This window comes from Misgurnus anguillicaudatus, chromosome 2 (genome assembly GCF_027580225.2).
Source record: "Misgurnus anguillicaudatus chromosome 2, ASM2758022v2, whole genome shotgun sequence".
Lineage (NCBI taxonomy): Eukaryota > Metazoa > Chordata > Actinopteri > Cypriniformes > Cobitidae > Misgurnus > Misgurnus anguillicaudatus.
Window position 1 is genome coordinate 32,556,607 of NC_073338.2, and position 19,928 is coordinate 32,576,534.

The window sequence follows — 19,928 nt, forward strand, 5'->3', positions numbered from 1 at the left end:
TTTTTGTCAAAATAAAAGTACAGATTTTTGAGTGTGATTATAGTACATAAGAAATACAAATTATTATGTTAAAAGTAGATTTTACTATACAATAGTAATATATTTCTGTCAACCTTCTTACATTCATCTGACTTTTATTTTGATGAACTGTCAGTGTGCATTTGACGATTGCATTTCTCATTGAAACAATGAAATATGTGTGAATTCTGACAGCAGCTCTGAATATGAACTAAAATTTAAAACCGGTCCTACCACAACAATCATTTGCACTAACACAAACACTCCCAAAAAATGTTTTTGAGTTTGTGCCAATTACATTTCTGGAGCATATGCGACCAAAATTGTCACACTTTCGAGCCCTGTGAACAATTAAAATGTGTAACATCCTCCGTAAAGGCGCCGTGCCCTTACTGTATTGCAAAACTGACATGATCCAATTCTGAATCTTTGTTTATTTTAAAATATTACCATATCTCCACAAACTCTTCAAGAAAGGAGTTATAACTGTACAGCTGATGTTGTTTTGCTTAAAACTGCATCAGTAAAACTTTTTGTTTTCAGACATTTCGAAGGGATTTCTTTATTTGTTCCAGGCTTTCTGTGAAAGTGTGAATTCAAAAGAGAATTAAAACATGTAATTATATACAGATAGCTCATTTATAGTTAGACTTTAAACCCTGATTCAGGGTAAGAAACCTTCAAGCTTTCTTCCAGATGGATGTACAGTAAAGTTAATTGTAAAATCTGCATAGTGTACTTCAACGGCTGTGAATTGCCTGTGGTCTCAGTGGGGGTTGATGTGACGAGCACTCTGGGAGGGGGGCTTGGAGTTTCTCTTTTCACTGGCAGTGTGTAAGGTGGACATCTGCCCTATCATACTGTTACAATATGTGTCTTCACGAGTTTGTAGAGAAAGCGTGTGCCTCGTGCCATCACACAGTTCAGTAAACAAGCAGCAGGAGTCGTTTCACGCTCCAAGGCTACCAACGTACAATAAGTGTTTACATTTATGCATATATTCATGTCATCATTAAAGTGGGTGACCTGATTTTGTGCAGCATATACTGTAGAAAGCTTAAAGTGATGGTTCCCCAAAGATGAATGGGCAACAATTACACACCCTCGTGTTGTTTTAGACCTGTGTGAGATTCTTTTCTCTGTTGAACAATAACAAAATGTTTTTGGTAAATGATGGTAAGCACACAGTTGACGGCACCAATTGACTTCCGTAGTATTTTGTTTTTCCTACTATGGGTACAGTCAAATATTTGTTTACCATTATGTATCAAAATATATTTTTTTGTGTTCAACAGAATAAAGAAATTCATACAGGTTTAAAACAACATGAGGGTGAGAAAACGATTACAGAATTTTCATTTTGGGTGAATAAACCCCTTGAACTGGAGCATCATTAAAATGTAAATGTGAAAAGCAGTCAAGGAAATATTCTGATAACATTAATTGTTGACTTTTAAGAAGATATCTGTTTGCATTGTCGTCATAACTGTAGTACCATGTGGAACTGCAGATTATGGGCAGTTTCTCGCATTAAATCAACCACATTCTCATTTACATGTTCATTTTCATTCTCCATCCTTCTGATATTCTTTAAAGGGACACTCCACTTTATGCTCATTTTCCAGCTCCCCTAGAGTTAAACATTAGATTTTTACCGTTTTAAAATCCATTCAGTTGTCTGTTGGTACCACTTTTAGCATAGCTTAGCATAATCCATTGAATCTGATTAGACCATTAGCATCGTGTAAAAAAATAACCAAAGAGTTTTGATATTTTTCCTATTAACAGCGCCTGAAAATAGTCCCCTGCTATTGAAAGTAACCAAGGGGACTATTTTCGGGCAGTGCGTAATATCACTACACCTGCTGCAGCCATGTTACATCAGCCAAGTCCTTGATTATTATACCAGAATGAGAGTATAGTAGCCATATCTGCCTAGAAAATCGCAACTTTTAATTTTCCGTCTGTCTTAGTACACGATGTAACAACAGAAGAGTCAAGTTTTAAATAGGAAAATATCAAAACTCTTTGGTTATTTTTTGGCGATGCTAATGGACTAATCAGATTCAATGGATTATGCTAAGCTATGCTAAAAGTGGTACCACCAGACCCGGAGATCAGCTGAATGGATTCCAAAAATGGAGCTGGAAAGTTTTCTAAAAATGTGGAGTGTCCCTTTAATAATAAGCGGAGCACCTTAAAGCTCCCCTCTATGACTGCCCTTAAAATTGGGGCAATTTCAATCTCTCACACACACCACCATCTACGCAATACCCACTTGCACCAACCCACTGTGGGCAGTTCCTATATAACTCTGTGCTGTTGTATTGTTTTGTGTATATGTGACCTGACCTCTCCCCTTCCATGCTATTGTTCAGCAGACAGATGCTGTCCCACCCTCCACTCTCATAATCCCCGTGATCCCAATCTCCACTGTCCCTGCGGAGCCCGCTGTCATCCCTCCATCGACGTCACAGGTCTTTTTTGTCTTTCTCTATTTTCCTCATCCCTTCTTTCTGTTGGTCATTTTTTGATCCCTGCCATTCCACTGCTCGCTGATGGGGCCGAAGGATTATCAGCCCCAGAGGCGGGTACAGTAACACGGCATCCCTTGACTAATAGCATCTGCGTGTCGGAGGAAGTAGAAAGCCTAGAGACAGCCAGAGTGATTTGAGTGAGCGAGAGAGTGGATTTAATTTAAGGCTACTTTGGGCTCATAATAGCATTCATGCTTTACCATTTGCATGTTCTGCATTCTGAAACGCAATGTACGTATGTATGCTGCCCTTGCTGTGGTAGTCTGGTGCAAGCGCCACTGCTGGTACATGTAGCGTCATGCGGAGAGTAAGTGAATATACGTTTGCTGAGTAAAACACTGTAAGCCTAACACGTCTTTTTGTAGTACCTGCATCAACTAAACACATTTTGCTCTAGGAGATGATTATATGGAAATATGATGCTATAACTGGACCGTTTTCTCTTGCAGGCAAATCCACCCCCTGTTGTGGTAAATACAGAGAGTTTGGATTCAGCCCCATATGTAAGTACCTGTATGTTTTACTTATTTTAAAATTCATGAAGCACCATCTAACATAGGTAATTAGATGTTGTGTCTGTTTCTGTTCTCATCAAGCTATTTTTGGCAAAATACAGTAACACCAACAAAACAAGGTAATAAAGGGCGAGACTTGCAAGTCAACATGAAACGATATTCTCAGTGTATTGTATCTATGCAATTGTCTTTGCAAAGGAAGCTAGATATCCATATTTACAAGTGCAACTGGAAATTCAGTTAAAATTTAGGGTGGTTTTATTGCTCACATTTATGCAATGCAGTATGTTCCGATTTCTTCATTTAAAGTCTCCCTATTTAACGTTAGCATAGTATTTTGAATAACATTACTGAGGTTCATTAGTCAAGTGTGCCGTTCATTCAGCACCGTGCTGAAATTACATCTCCTGGGTTTGCTTTCTGCTTTGTTTCCCTCGAGTCTGCCTGTGAAGTAATAAGGTCAGTGGTCTTGTTTGGAGCACAGTGTGTGTTGTTCTTCTGATCCAGCATCAAGTACCCAACCTTCAGTTTAGCTCCTGCTGTATCAGCAGTGCGTCTCAATCTGAGTAGCATGCAGAGCCTTGTGGGACTCGCTGACGCTTTGTCTTCTGTGATTGGGGAGCGTAATTGACTCAGTGTGGAAATTATGTTGGGGAGGCAAGTGGGGTGGGAATAATGTTGATTTATTTTTTTAAGGCAAAGTATAATATGTGGGTGGTGTTGCTGTGGGAGAATTAAATTAGGCTTATGTCTATCACTGTATTTATTAAATATGTGATATGCTGTTGACGGTTGGAGGGTTTTATGAAAAAATCTATAATTACCAATGAATCGCCTTCAAATAAATGATAAATAATGTGCTGTGACTGTGCCTATTAGATCAATGTTTAGATAGGTCTTTGAAATGTGGCCACTGTCTGTGGTCCTGAGACCAAATCAGGCAGTTACAGTGCTAATGAATACACAAGGCCCAATCTCTCTATGCATTACATAATCAAACAAAGCAGAGCTCTTCTGAAAATTGTTTTGACTGCAGTCACATATTGTATCATCATTGGATAGACATTGTAGTTCAAGGCCTTTTTTATGGATTTTAAATGAGAATCAGCGGCTCCTATTTCGGATAAATGACATCTGGTTGTTTCGTAGCTTCGGATTTCTGTATGTGAAATATGTCTCTGTAGGATCTTAACAAAAACAGGCCCATATTTTTGTGTTTATGTGCAGCACTGTTGACATCTTAAGTTGCTGTGTCTTGTTTCCCATGCTCTGCTAATGTGGAGATGTTCCATAAACATTCACCTCCGCTCGGTGTCTGAAGGGCAACTGGCACATCAGATTTTTATGAAGCATTACATGAGTCATTGGAGACATTAATTGGAAAATTGATATATGTCACCCCCTTGTCATGTCTATGTATAGTTTTTTACTGTATTCCATTACTTACAAGGTTTCTATTAGAAGTAAAGCAGTCTGTCTTGTATCAAGTAACTAAAAATCACTGTTATGTTGGGTCAACACATACTTGGCTCTCAGATTAACAGGTTACAGTGTGAGCTGTAAAGTGTTTATCCCATTTGGCAAATTGAATATGCTGTGTAAATATGTTTTTCTTTAGGTATGACACACAATAAAGTGTTTGCAACACCTTAAAATATGAGTATGTTTACAGTATAGCACAGTACTCGGTGCCAAGAAAATGTCCTTTATTTGTTTGAAGCAAAATAATTTATTGCCATTCTTCAGGCAGATTAGAAGATTACTAGTATATGGTCTATTTTGGCTGTTTGGAAAGTTTTATTAACCAATAACAGTCTAGCACCAGAACTGTCTGCTTTTTAAATTAACAGTACACACATTGTGTCTTGCCAGTTTACCGGTGATTTTATTTTATGTTTTATAGTGTAGTTCTTGTGCAGTAAATGATGAAATTCATGCTAAAATCTCATAATTTAATTATGAGATTAGATTAAGTTTGGTTGCACTTAGGGTTGGATAACGATTAATCGCGATTAATCTATAGCAGAATAAAAGTTTTTGTTTACATCATATATGTGTGTGAACTGTGCATAATAACTTTGTATAGATAAATGCTAAGGGTGTCACGATTTCAATTTTAAATTGAAATCGATCGAAATTAAGTCACAACCTCGAACTTCGAATTAAAAAATGGAATCGTTGATGCTGCCACGCCCCATTTCACACCCGGTCGGCTTGCCAAGCGGGGGAAAATAAACCTCGTAGAAGTGCCTTTAACTTTGGACAGAGCGCAGCTCTCTGCACGTGCGCGAGAGAGCCGCCAAGATGCAGCGGGTTATATTTTAAACAAAAGGGATAGTAACTTGGCCTCAGCTCGCATGAAACGCATAAAACTGAATAAATACGCAAGGATTACTATTTTTGTTTATGTTTTGACTTTGGACAGATGCGAGAGCGCGTGCACGTGAGACAGAGAGAAGCGCAGCTGCTTATGACGCACTGGTTTTATTTCAGATGCTAGGGGTCCAAGACGCGCGCATTAAGTCCACGTGCGTGCAAGAAGGAATCCTCTCTCTACAAGCTCTCTTGCATAAAGTGAAGCCCACAAACCCCCATGCAAGGAAAAGCACGCAATGTGCATGTTAATGTGAAAATAAAATAATAATAAATAATAATGGCATATCATTTTTTGTCTTTCAAAAAAAAGAATTAAAAATCGAGAATAGAATCGAATCGTGACACCCCTAATAAATGGACACACATGCATATATATATATATATATATATATATATATATATATATATATATATATATATATATTTAAGAAATTTTTACAAGTGTATTTGTATATTTGGGAATGATTTATATTATATATAAATATTTATTTTTTCCTAAAATTATACATGCATGTGTGCATATTTTTATATAGACAATTATTATACACAGTTTACACACATATATGATGTAAACAAAACCTTTTATTCTGCTATAGATTGATCACGATTAATCGTTATGCATCCCTAATTGCAATCCTTTATTTCACATGGATTTCAGTCTTTGACATGACTAAACTCAATGTGAAATATATCAAGTTTATGTTTTTACAGAATTTCTGCATTATTCAAGGTGATTTTATGAAAAAAAAGAAAATTATGAAAAAAAAAATACTTATACTGGGTTTTCAAAGACTGTCACATACATCAAAATTTGCCTGATATTTTTTTGCAGGTTAACGGTACAGAGGCTGACTTTGAATATGAGGAGATTACACTGGAAAGGGTGAGTGGGCTCACCAAGCAACAACTTTTATTTTTGTTAACTGGTTCCTGTTATTTTTAACGTCCAGATCACTAATAAATAGCTCTCGTTTTATATTAGGACAGTGGAATCTATTGGGTGAAATCACAGTTTAGATTTAGAAAAAAATATATATTTCAGAGCAAATTCTTATATTATCAGGTATTTTGAAAATTAAAAAGCCAAAAGTTACCTAGATCACAATTTTGTTTATGCGTAAAATAAACGGCAGAACTGAGTGCAGTGCATTGTTTGCAAGTGCATTATTTGTTGCATCACACATTTTTTATTCAATTGGTTTTTCTAACGTTTTTATTACTGACTCTGGTTATCTAATGTACAACCATTCCTACAGCAGTTACATAGCAGTATACTCCATGTACTAACTTAAAGCATGTCGATTAAAATGCATCATGTCAGAGCGATTAGTGATGGAGAAAGCACAAGAGTTACCAGTGAGGAAAAAGAGCACCATCTTGCATTCTACAGTCAAGACTTAATCCACGACTGTGCCTAAGGCTCACCCCCCTCCATTCTCATCTGCTTTTTGTGACCCAGTTCAGTGCTGCTATGTACTGCACATTTATTAACTCTGCATAAATAAACAATGCTTTTCCTCAAGCTGTCGTCAGCTCAAACTAAAGCTTGCTTTCATTGCCTTGTGGTCTAATGACTGAATTTGCATAGCCTGTACAGATTCTTCATACTATTTGTCTTGGACAATAACTGAAAGTAGTTAATGGGTCCTAGCTGAAAATCATCTACACTTAAAGGCACAATAATATTTTTTACATAAAAATATCCAAAACCACTATCACAGTGTTATAATTCTTTGTTTGTGTACTTAGATTATCCCAAAAGTTTTCTACAATTTTTGAATTCAGAGAAATTGCACTTTTAACTAGTGTGTAAAGGGCTGTTCACATTACAACGTTAACTATAACGATATGCTAATTCGAATTGTTCACATGTCATTAAATGCATAAATATGCTGTTCTTGTTAAATTTAGAGAAGCTAAACACACTGTGTTTTGCGTATCTTTAAACAGTGATTCTAGTTTGTGTAATCTCATATCTTACCTTTTATTGAAATAGTCAATGTAGTAGAATAAAAACATTATGAAGTCAATTTCACTGCAACAGCACTGGACACCCAATGTTATTTTATGTAATGGACCTCAGCTTCTCCACAATGCACTTGAAGCTCAAGTAGATTTCATTGGCTGTCAGTGGTTTATTGTTCATCTGTTGGAAAAAAATCGCTCAGAAAGTGATCCCAGTTATATCTTTCCTTATATCTTTATCTTTATTATGGGTGCTCTGATCAATGCCGATATCCACCAAAACTACGTGGCCGATCACTATTCTGAATCGGACAGCCGATATTATTCACAGCTATTTCATGTACTACGGCTTTTGGTCAGTAAGTCCTTATCGATCTGAAATCGCTGTTAGTTTAAGTCGTTTAAAACAGGCATTTGAAGCAACATTCGTCAAACATAATCATTATACATATTCTTTATTATCATGAAAATACCTGAAAAGGTTTGAAGAACAGCAATATAAATATATTCTTAAGCCATTTCCTGCATGTTTATGGTTCTTCGTCTGCAGCGCATATTGAGTTCGTGCACGAGAGCGCCCTCTGGCTTTTGGATGTAACGGCATTTCACCGAATTCATTGAGAAGCATAGCAAGCATCATCGGCCGATCGATCGGAGCATCCCTAATTTTTATAGTTGTAGTGTAAACTCTGCTATTCTCTTTAAAATAAAACGATTTTTAAACTATATTTTTATAGTTATCATTCTCAGTATAATGTGATCGTCCCTTAACAGTGTATGATGTGTAATGTGTTGTGTTAAATTTTTTGAAATTCTAAAATCTGAATCTAAACCTGAATTCTCTTCCTCTATAGGGAAATTCAGGGCTGGGCTTCAGTATTGCTGGTGGCACAGATAACCCTCACATTGGTGAAGACCCCAGCATATTCATCACTAAAGTCATCCCGGGAGGTGCTGCCGCTCAGGATGGGAGATTGCGGGTAAGACTCAAACTCTCTTTGCTTTTATTGTGCATTTGAAATCATATATGAATCCCATGTTTTAGTTATATTGTAGAGAAAAATAAGTGTCCAAATAAGTGATCTTAAAAAAGTTTTAAGTTGTACACTATTTGCCGAGAAGTATGTGGACACACTTCTATGTTATTATAAATGCTTTTGAATAGGCCCCTTAATTCCAATAGATAGCTTAAAGGACCAATATTATGCCCATTTTTACAAGACACAATTTAAGTCTCAAGTGTGCCTAGAATTTGCCTGTGAAGTTTCAGCTCAAAACACCCCACATATTGGGTCACAACAGGCTTTTAAAGACACTCCCTTGTTGTTTTCTAGTTTTCGTTTTTCGAACTTGTGCTGTCGAACTGTTGTATAAAAGCAGTGTTGCTCTCGGAGTCGTGTGATAAAGCACTATATCATCACGGCTGTGATTGCCTCTGGCCTAATCACAGCCATGATTATATAGAGCTATATCACACTCCTACTCGGGCGATATTGCTTAAATATTATATAGTTCAGGATAACTAATGTAGCCAACTAATGTTAATAGATAGTAAATTTTAGTACCATATTTATGGCTGGTAAATTTTCTTAAGTCACATTGGCAGGTATGGCAAAAAGTTCACTTTAGGCCACGTAATAGAGCCCTCCAGTATATCAATGCTGTCAGAGGCTCATTAAAGCACCTCTGCTGAGGTTCTGACAACATCACACTGACAGACAGGCAGACAGAGACGGAGCAAAGAGTCAGGTCTGCCGCTGGCGGCTTCCTTTATTTCTACATTGAATGGAATTGTGTGTGTTTCTGAGAGAGAGCTTATGAATATTTGTCATAAAGTCTTTGGAATAGTTATGTGTAATGTATAATCTGTATAGTTTCAGTTTGTTTTGATAAGCTTATTAACTTATTTTGGCAGTCTGTACACACACTAAAGACACTGTCACAGAGCATTGAATTATAGGTCAATGCTTATGTGATTCTGTGTCAGCTTGGTCTACTTATTATATTCTGATTTTGGCATTTGTGGATACATCTAGGTTTTGCAGAGTATGCGTTTAATAATGCTGTAGTTATTCGCTCCTGAATATACAGTAATGTGAAAACGTCTTAGGCCACCATGCCACCATTAGATTTGTTGTTTTTGCAATGGTATAGTGATCGTATATAATTATTATTTTATTAGAATACAACCAGAGAATACAGGAAATTTGTATGTAGTAAAAAGTGTCAAGTATTTAGGGTAAACGCCCCTTCCACTTGAGCAATAGCAGGCAGCTGCAGGATCTCTTAAATTTAAATCAAATTAAATCTAATTTCTAATTCTAATCGAATGACTTCAGTCTTCTTAAAAAGCTCAACATCCGTTTACCCAAGAAAGTCAAACTTAATACTGGCTAATGCCTGAAGAAGACATTTTGTTCTAAAATTTTGTATTGTTTTTAATTTTGTGTACATTTTTCCTGTATTTTAAGTTTGCATCTTAAAAAAAAGAGTGAAAAATAAATATAGATGGATAGGGATGCTCCGATCGATCGGCCGCCGATCGGTATCGGCCGATAATGGCATTAAATTACTCGATCGGTGCTCGCTAAATCTGCCGATCTCATAAACCGATCTTTCTGTTTACTTTTGTCATCAAAAGGATCCTGAATGCGGTTGCAATTAAAGACATTTTTTACGTAGGCGGTGGCTGAACGCAGACAAGCAGCTGTGAGGAAAATAAAAGTTTAAACGCTCAAAACTTTAAGACGCATGCAAATAAGATACTTTTGGCATGATGATGCAATTGTCCGTGATAGATATGTGTTGTATACACTGTTTGATGGGGATGTGAAGACGCCTCGCGCTGTTTACCGGAGCGCGTCCTCATACGCATATCTCTGTAAAGGCAAAGAGAGACATACAAATCTGCACGCTGCACATGAGCAACAGGTTGTAAAAATGCTTATGATGCTTTACAACCTGTTGCTCATGTGCAGCGTGCAGATTTGTATGTCTCTCTTTGCCTTTACAGAGATATGCGTATGAGGATCGCGCTCCGGTAAACAGCGCGAGGCGTCTTCACATCCCCATTAAACAGCGTATACAACACATATCTATCACGGACAATTGCATCCTCATGCCAAAAGTTTCTTATTTGCATGCGTCTTAAAGTTTTGAGCGTTTAAACTTTTATTTTCCTCACAGCTGCTTGTCTGCGTTCAGCCGCCGCCCACACACACAGCAGCCTGTCATCAGTGCACGTGAACAGAGCGATCTCTCCCTCACGTCTTAAAGCTGCAGTAACCTAATTCATACCTCAATAAAATCACTCTCTGCTCTTGACTAAAGAATTTTTATACTTCATACGAATGCGTGTATATTTAATTAATACAGTAAAGTCTGTGAAGTGTTTTATTTTCAGTACTTTTAGGAGACATAAGCCTTTTTAAAGCCATATTAAATTTCTCTTTGCAGAATAAATATTTGTTGTGCTTATTTATTTGAGTCTCTATTAAAACAATAATATACCTAATTACTGCAAGTAATATAACAAAGGCAACATCCGTGGTATTATTTTATTTAGAAAGATTGTAACAGTTAGTCATCAAAAAGCTTGCATATCAGCTCTAAAAAAATCGGTATCGGAATCGGCCGATCACGAAGATTACAAATCGGTGATCGGTATCGGCTGCAAAAATCCTGATCGGAGCATCCCTATAGATGGACATTAAAATATTCTAAAACAGCAAAGCTGGTGGTGGTTGCCTACGACTTTTGCACAGTACTGTATATGATGCAGAATAAAAAATAATTTTGCATAGATTTTTAAATTACATATAATTTTCGCATTTGTTTTATTCATCAGTGCCTGTTATTTTTAAGGAAAACAATTGTTTAATCTTTTCAAAACTTAATACCTCTTAATCAGCTGACATCACCAGTCTCTTTTAATTTTTAAACTTTGCTTCTAATCACCTGTTATACATTTTTACTATTCACTCAAATCCTAATAAATAAAATCCTGTTGCATTTTAGATTTTATTTTCCTTCTTAAATGTCCCTTTTCACTAAGGATCAAATCACCAAAGATGATCATGATTTATGATTCTTAGCTTTTAATTCTTTGATCTTTAATCATTCTCATGATCAACTTTTTGTTGCCGTTTTTTGTGTGTGTTCCTCCAGTGCAGTTGAGTTTGTGTGGCTGTAACTGAGCTTCGGAAGGAGGGGGATATATGTGAAAATGTCTGTTATACCTTTTTTATGCTCCATCCAGGGTAAATGATGTGATTCTGCGAGTGAATGAGGAGGATGTCAGGGACGTGACCCACAGTAAGGCTGTGGAAGCGTTAAAGGAGGCGGGGTCGTTGGTCAGACTGTACGTCAGGAGGAGAAAATCTGCATCAGAGAAAGTCATGGAGATTAAGCTCATCAAAGGTCCCAAAGGTAGGGTTACCACTAGGGGTGTACCGGATTGACACAATGGTCGGCTCGCGTGCGATTCGCGGATTAAAGGGACATTCCTCTTTTTTTGAAAATATGCTCATTTTCCCTAGAGTTAAACATTTGATTCTTACCTTTTTGAAATTCATTCAGCTGTTCTCCGGGTCTGGCGCTAGCACTTTTAGCATAGCTTAGCACAATCCATTGAATCTGATTAGACCATGAGCATCGCACTAAAAAATATCCAAATATTACCCATTTAAAACTTTACTCTTCTGTAGTTACATCATGTACAAAAAAATTAAAGTTGCGATTTTCTAGGCAGATATGGTTAGGACTATACTCTCATATTGGTGTAATAATCAAGGACTTTGCTACCGTAACATGGCTGCAGCAGGCGTAGTGATATTACGCACTGCCCAGAAATATTCCTCTGCCATTGAAAGTAACCAAGGGGACTATTTTCGGGCAGTGCGTAATATCACTACGCCTGCTGCAGTGGTGAAGTCTTCAAGTATGTGTGAACGCAAACAGACAGTAGACTCACAGTTAGTGCGCTATTTGCAAGGGAAGGCAACTGATATCAGTGATGACCCGCTGATTTGGGGGTGGAACAATGAGGCAAAATACTTTCTCTTGGTCACTCAAGGTTTGCGAAGAAAAAATTTGCCGGAAAAACTCGTCATTGCAGGAAAGCGTGTTCTCTTAATTAACAGGTTAACTTGCCAATGGCAAGGAAAGAGTTTAGGTGAAAAAAAGGTTCTTTAGATTATAAAAATGTAAAAGAAATAGTTCTTTGAGGAACAAAAAAGGTTCTTCTATGGCATTGCTGTGAAGCACATTTTAAGCACCTTTATTTTTAAGAGTCTACACAGTTTCTTCTATTAGGAGAATCTTTTACACAGGCTAATATTCCCACTGGGCTATTTTAAGGCCAGCCAAAACATTCTGCAGTGTTTTACACAATAACTATAAAGACTTTAAGCTGCTGTTGCCGTGAAAACAATCCCCTCCCTTGCCATTAAACTATTTTTCTTTTTATAATTTATTTAATGTATATCCTTATTTTGCTGTCACTGACTTTAAAGATTACATAATGATAAGGTTTTTACATGGTTGTATGTTTGAAAAATTTTAACATGCCAGATGTTGGTAAAGTGATCCTTCAGCCAAATATCAAAATTACCCCGTGATGTACTTATCCTCAAGCAATCTGAGATGCATCATCTGTCAGACAAACACATTTTGAGTTAATCAAGTAAATGTCCTTGCACTTCCAAGCTTATAATGGGAGAAAACGGGGATCAGGGAACTACTTCTGCACCTTGTGTAGATTTGAAGTCAGGAGTTGTTCCCTGATACCTGTTTTCTACCCTTATAATGCTAGAAAGTGCGAGGACATATACTAAAATAACTCCAAATGTGTTCGTCTAAAAGATGATGGACATCTGTATCTCGGATTGCTTGAGGATGAGTAGATCATGGAATAATTTTGGTATTTATTGTCAGTATTTAATATTCTGTTTTACCTCAGGTCTTGGTTTTAGTATAGCTGGCGGTGTTGGAAATCAGCACATCCCAGGGGACAATAGCATCTATGTCACTAAGATTATAGAAGGTGGAGCCGCGCATAAAGATGGACGACTACAAATAGGAGACAAACTTCTTGCTGTAAGAAAAATAAAGTTTGTCCGCTTTGTTGATAACCACATACATGATGAAGTATTGGAAACTGAACTGTTGTGTGTTTAAATTGATGTTTGTCATAGGTGAATAGCTCCTGCCTGGAGGAGGTAACCCATGAGCATGCCGTGACTGCCTTGAAAAATACCCCAGATGTGGTCTACTTGAAAGTGGCTAAACCCAACAGTGTCTTCATGAATGACAGTTTTGTCCCTCCCGATATAACCAACTGTGAGTCCACTAAACAGTAATTCACCTAAACGTTTATCTGTATTGTAATAGTGTGAAGTTAACATTAAAGACCAGGTCAAATCATTTCAGAGAATTGTTTCTAAACACATTATAAATGTTAGAAATGTAGTGCTGAAACACATTACAAAGACTGTAGTACTGTGGACTATGTAGTACTGAATTGTGGAGTTAGACCGTTAAACAGTTTTTCACCATTTTTGAGTTTACACAACCATAAGCATTCATTTCGTTTGTAGCGGTATTTGAAAGTTGAAAGAGATGGCAGTGTTCTTGAGTGGGTGTGGTTTCAGTGCCAACAGTAGACACACCCCCAGCGTTTGAGAGCAGAGAATCCTGCGTTTTTCTTAACTTTTTTATTTACTTGCCAGTTTTTATTATTTAAATTTGGCTGGTTGGTTTATAACACCTTTTTTGTGTGTCAAACCTTAGAACACATAATTAATATCCAAACAAACTCCCTTTTTGCCACCTTACTGCTCAAGTTAGCTTATTTGTAAAATCTGTGAAATATATTTGTGTTTATATGGACCGGTGCAATATTTAATGCCCCAGCAGTGAACGTATTGATCTGCTCTCTGTTCGTTGGCCTGCCAGCGGGAGCACTAATAGCCCACAGAGGAGAGGACTAAACTGCTATCGATTACTCTTGTCTGGGCACGCTGCCCCCGCGGCCATTAAAGCATACCTTGTGTCTAAGTGCAGAGGAGGTGAAGGTACAACGCATGAATGTTTCTCTGTGTATCTTTTTGGGACACACAGGAAGTGACACTGAGTAGTGCTGTAGGCTGTGACACATCTGAGCTCTGTTTGTGTTTTAAAGTAAAAAAAAAAAAACAAGTCAATCATAATGATTTATGTCTCTTGATAGAAGAGTCAGGCAACCCATTCACACGAGTTGTTTTGGTGTTTCCCTAAGCATTAAGCTGTAATAAGCCAAACGTCAGGCTGCATTACGCGTTGTAGTGCACAACTTTGACCCTATTAGCTGCTGACCTTTTGAAGTGCAGTCAATGAATACAGTTTTGCATGGCATATGAGTACAAACATGTTGGTAGTGCATAAACAGCTCTATTCATTTAGACTCGTTCTTGTGTTTAAAAAAGCAAGCAAATAAATGAAGCAAAGCCTATTTTAGACCCACCTCCAAAATCATCTCATTGGTCTGTTGTTTTAAACCCTGCAATGCCTGTCAGACGCAACTATTTTTGATGTGATAGCAGTGACGCAGTGTCTTAAAAATGTGCTCATGGAGAAAAAATAAAATGCAAGCAATGGGCAAAGATGTCTATCAGACATGTATGTACGTAGACCCGCAATTCAAAAATAGCACAGATGTCATGCAAGAATACGCCTGCTTTTTTAGGGGTGTCAAAGCAGCATACGTAAGCAATGCTGAGATGCAAGCCTGATGCAAGCCATGTGAAAGAGCCTTAAACTTTGTTGCCCCACAGTGCTGAGTTCTGTGTGTACTACAGCTATTGACCTGTAGCACTTTGTATCTATAGAGTAGGGCTGCACGATAAATCACATGCGATATCACGTGCATCCCCTCAGTAATGCCGGTTCCTTGAATAGTATTAAATCGCCATCAGCTGCTTTGGCATTAACTGCACAGAGCCGTAGTTCCCTGACAAGCTGGGCCATATCTGAGGCTATACATCCGCGATAATAAATTAAAAATTGCCCCGATTGTCAGTTAACTACGGCTCTGTGTAGTAAATGCCGCTCCATCTGAAAGCAGCTGTAGGCGATTTAATAACAATCAAGGAACCGGCATTACTGATGAGATGCGCGTGACAATCACGCGTGATTTATTGTGCAGCCCTACTATAGAGAAAAAAATATTTTAAAAAAAATGATGTTGTTTTCTTAATGAATGAACCTGACTCTCGCCATGACCCTGTAGAGAAGATGAGGACAGCTTGTGTTGTTTCCTGGAAAACCTTAAGCCTGTTTTACGAGAGGGGCTTTTAAAAGCTGACCTATCTGGCCCTTAGGAGCCCTCTGTGCAATTACATAATCAACCATCTGACACTGCTAAGCACATCAATGGCTGCTTGACCCCAGACATACTGTAACACACAGACGTGACACCACAGAACCCAATTAGACACGGTTTCATCATGAGGGGCCCTAAATCTCTCTGCCTCTTCTAATATGCCCTACAAAACTCCCTTCAGACATACTCATTTTTAATCTTTAAACAGGATGCTCGGTATGTACCCCAGTATGCTGAAAGAATGACTCCCATTTCAAAGTCAAAACCAGAGCAGCGCTGATCTTAGCTCTCTGATCCCCCTTGTGTATAAGGCAATTAATATAATGAAAAAGTAATTTTTTTCAATAATCCCATGCAACAACTGTTTTTTATCATGTTTGGGAGCTTGACAGCCCCTGGTCACTATAAACGTATGCAATAATTCAGTTATGGCTGAAATGTCATTAAAGGGATAGTTCACCCAACAATGAAAATTCTGTCATCATTTACTCACTCTTATGTTGTTACAAACCTGTATACATTTCTGTGTTCTGATGACCACAAAGAAAGATATTTTGAGGAATGTTTCGATGAGCTCCATTCAATTGCATAGTATTCTTTTTTCTACAATTGAAGTCAGTGGGTCTCATGATCAGTTTGGTTTCAAACATTGCTCAAAGTATCTTCCTTTGTGGTCATCAGACCCCCAAAAAATGTATACAGGTTTGTAACAACATGAGAGTGAGTAAATGATGACAGACTTTCATTGCTGGGTGTACTCTCCCTTTAAGGTGATTAAATAATGAAACATTAGAAATAGGGGTGGGCGATATGACCAAAATCTTCTATCACAATAGAATTCATTTTATATCATGATAATGATATGTATCACGGTCAGTGTTGGGTAAGTTACTCAAAAAAAGTAATTAATTACTAGTTACTAATTACATCTTGAATCATGTAATTAGATTACTTTACAAATTACTCTCTCCAAAAAGTATTTAATTACTTATTACTAATTACTTTCTAAATCCTATTCAGTATATGATACAAGAATAGGCTTGAAATGGCTCAAAGAAATAATATATAAATGTACATCGACTATTCTTGTCCCACTTTATGGTCCATTTCTCTTCAACTACTACTTATTAATACTAAAGAAGTTGTTAATTTTAAGTATTGGTAGAAATGGGGAGGGTTAAGGATGTAGAATAAGGTTTTGCAAAATCAGTCATTAATATGTGCTATTAAGTATTAATAAACAGCCAACATATCATTAATATTAATGGTAATAATCAACCAGTTAATAGTGAGAATTGTAAACTAAAACCATGTTAAATCCACTATCATATTAAAGTATACAAAGTATTTAGTTACAACAGAAGTAACTGTAATTAGATTACAAGAAAAATAAGAGTAATCCCTTACTTTACTTTTTCAAGGGAAAAGTAATTAAATTACAGTAACTAATTACTTAGTAACTAGTTACACCCAACACTGATCACGGTAGAGTTTTTTTATGTTTTAATAAGGTTTTTCTGTTATTAAAATCTTTAATACCATAGAAATTTTCATAATTCTCACAAAAACCTTATATAAGCATAAAAAGAAGATAAGAACAAACAAAACTCAAGCTCTCTGAAGATAAACAGTCAATGATAAAGGAATGATAATAAATAAGTATGTATGTATGTATATTTTTTATTTAAAAAAGAAAAATGATTTAGTCAAGAGCAGTGAGAGATTTTCTCTGAATGCTGTTTCATAAACATGACTGACAGGCAGGAGCCAAATTAGGTAACTTCCCCTTTAAAACCAAAGTCCGGACCTTATGTTTTCTCTTTTAGCTGTTCACTTTCTCTTAAGCCCTAAATGGTCGTGTTTATTAGGATAAGATTGGAATTTGAATGATACATATATGTATTTAAAGCCAATAAAGCGGCAAAAATGCTCACAAGCTTAATGAGCAGCTGTTGTGCGACTTGCACGCTCCTTACACACAGAAAGAGTGCATGCATATAGATCTGTTGTTTGTGTTTCAATGGCTTAAAATAACTTGTTTTAAAACTTAAATACGTGTTTTAAAATTAAATACGTGTAAAAACGTTACGTTTCCGTGACCACGCGCACAGGAATGTGACGTACTGGGCGTGTAACCTCGATAGAGACGATAGCCCAAAATCTCTACCGGTTGACAAATTTCTACCTGTTTATCGCCCACCCCTAATTGGAAATAAAGAAAATTATAAACAGATTGAGGATTGAGGATATCTTTAAAGGGACACTCCCCATTTTTGGAGATTATGCTCATTTTCCAGCTCCCCTAGAGTTAAACATTTGAGTTTTACCATTTTGGAATCCATTCAGCCAATCTCCGAGTCTGGCGGTACAACTTTTAGCATAGCTTAGCACAATCCATTGAATATGATTAGACCATTAGCATCGCTAAACAAGGACTTTGGTGCAGTAACATGGCTACAGACTATTTTTTATTTGTGCCTGCTGCAGCCATGTTACAGCAGCAAAGTCCTTGATTATTATGCCAGAATGAGAGTATAGTTCACTAGCCATGTCGGCCTACAAAATCGCAACTTTTAATTTTCTGTCGGTCTTAGTACACAATGTAACTAGTACAGAAGAGTCAAGTTTTAAATAGGAAAAATATCAAAACTCTTTGGTCATTTTTGAGCACGATGCTAATGGACTAATCAGATTCAATGGATTGTGCTAAGCTATGCTAAAAGTGCCACTGCCAGACCCGGAGATCGGCTGAATGGATGTCAAAATGGTAAAAATCAAAGGGGAGCTGGAAAATGAGCATATTTTCAAAAAAGTGGAGTATCCCTTTAAGGGAAATGTTGATGTTGCTACAGAATACTCACAACATCCCTGACACCAGCACAGTGGAGCAAGCAGATACGGATGCTTTACCCCACTTGACTTGTAGGCGTGAAAGATAAATCGCAAATTCGATCATACCTGGGATCATATGGTCAAGCCAGTATTGCTAATTCAAGCAGCAATATCCTAATGCAATGAAAAAGGCAGCGTGTGGAGCGATGCCACACTGTTTGCAGAGAGCCAACCTGAGTCTGAGTTAATGAATGAGAAATAATTCTGTTAAGCGTGCGCATTATCCAGTAGCCCTTCTCAGAATGAAAATAATGCTAGTTAAGTATCTGGTAGATGTATCCATGCTTTTTTGCCATGTTTGTCATAAGGTTCAATGTATGTTTTCTTGTTGTTGTATTTTTTATTTGGATCGGACAATATTTGGCTGAGATACAACTATTTGAAAGTCGGAAAATCTAAGGATGCAAAAATCTAAATATTGACAAAATGTCCAAATGAAGTGCTCGGCAACACATGTTACATGATGATAATTTTTTTTTTTACACATTTACGGTAGATTAATCAATAATACAAAAAATCTTCATTGAAAATTATCTTGACCTGATATCCAAATAGTATTTGGCTTAAAAAAAACTATAATTTTGGCCCATACAATGCCTTTTTTTGCTTTTGCTACAAATATACTTGTCCTACTTATGACTAGTTTTGTGGTCCAGCCTCACATATTTATTTTCTGTGTATTTTTGTATTGATGGTAAAGTGGTCACATTTGGCTAGTGTGTTTTAGGGCGGGTATCTTTGTGTTAGTAGATTATATTTTTGTCTCCATGGAGAGTCATAAAGCATGCATTTCACCATCTGTTGGCCGTTTTTATCGCACCACTCTGTTCTGCTGTGCCTGAGGGTAAAGTGAGGTTTCTGTAGCTACGCCTGTCGTCGCAGTTGCAATACTGTTAGGGGATAGAAAGTTACTGTCCTGGGACACCTGGAGCCAAATATGTATCTCATAATCATCATGGATCTCAGTTTTTAGTGGCCAGAACAGCAAAATAAAATCTGGATAGACCCTAAAAATGATTGACGGCGCTACTATAGGCTCAGAAAAAGTAATCGAGAGAACATGTTTGATGACGATTTAAATACATATTAAAATCGGAATAATTACGGTCAATAATTTAATACAATAGTGGGCTTGCTAGTCTTGCTGTTCCTTTGAATGTGATGCTGTACGCTGTGGTATTTAAATTGATTTCTTAATGATGAAAGTGTATTTAATTCATTTCTTGTGTGATCTGATCAGGGTCCTTAGTATAGTGGGCATTGAGA

General features: G+C 37.0%; 1 protein-coding gene across 20 annotated transcripts in view; it reads left to right on the forward strand.

The window, feature by feature from the left end:
* dlg1b (discs large MAGUK scaffold protein 1b) overlaps positions 1-19,928 on the forward strand; it is a 124,552-nt gene that overhangs the window by 49,269 nt on the left and 55,355 nt on the right. For 11 of the 20 annotated variants that reach the window (XM_073853792.1, XM_073853797.1, XM_073853799.1 and 8 more), the window contains 7 exons: positions 2,397-2,495; positions 3,005-3,058; positions 6,279-6,329; positions 8,266-8,389; positions 11,669-11,839; positions 13,371-13,507; positions 13,606-13,750. In XM_073853792.1, coding sequence (XP_073709893.1) covers positions 2,397-2,495; positions 3,005-3,058; positions 6,279-6,329; positions 8,266-8,389; positions 11,669-11,839; positions 13,371-13,507; positions 13,606-13,750 — 781 coding nt within the window. The remainder of the gene's footprint in view (positions 1-2,396; positions 2,496-3,004; positions 3,059-6,278; positions 6,330-8,265; positions 8,390-11,668; positions 11,840-13,370; positions 13,508-13,605; positions 13,751-19,928) is intronic. The other 9 variants (XM_073853807.1, XM_073853846.1, XM_073853854.1 and 6 more) reach the window with 2 other exon arrangements.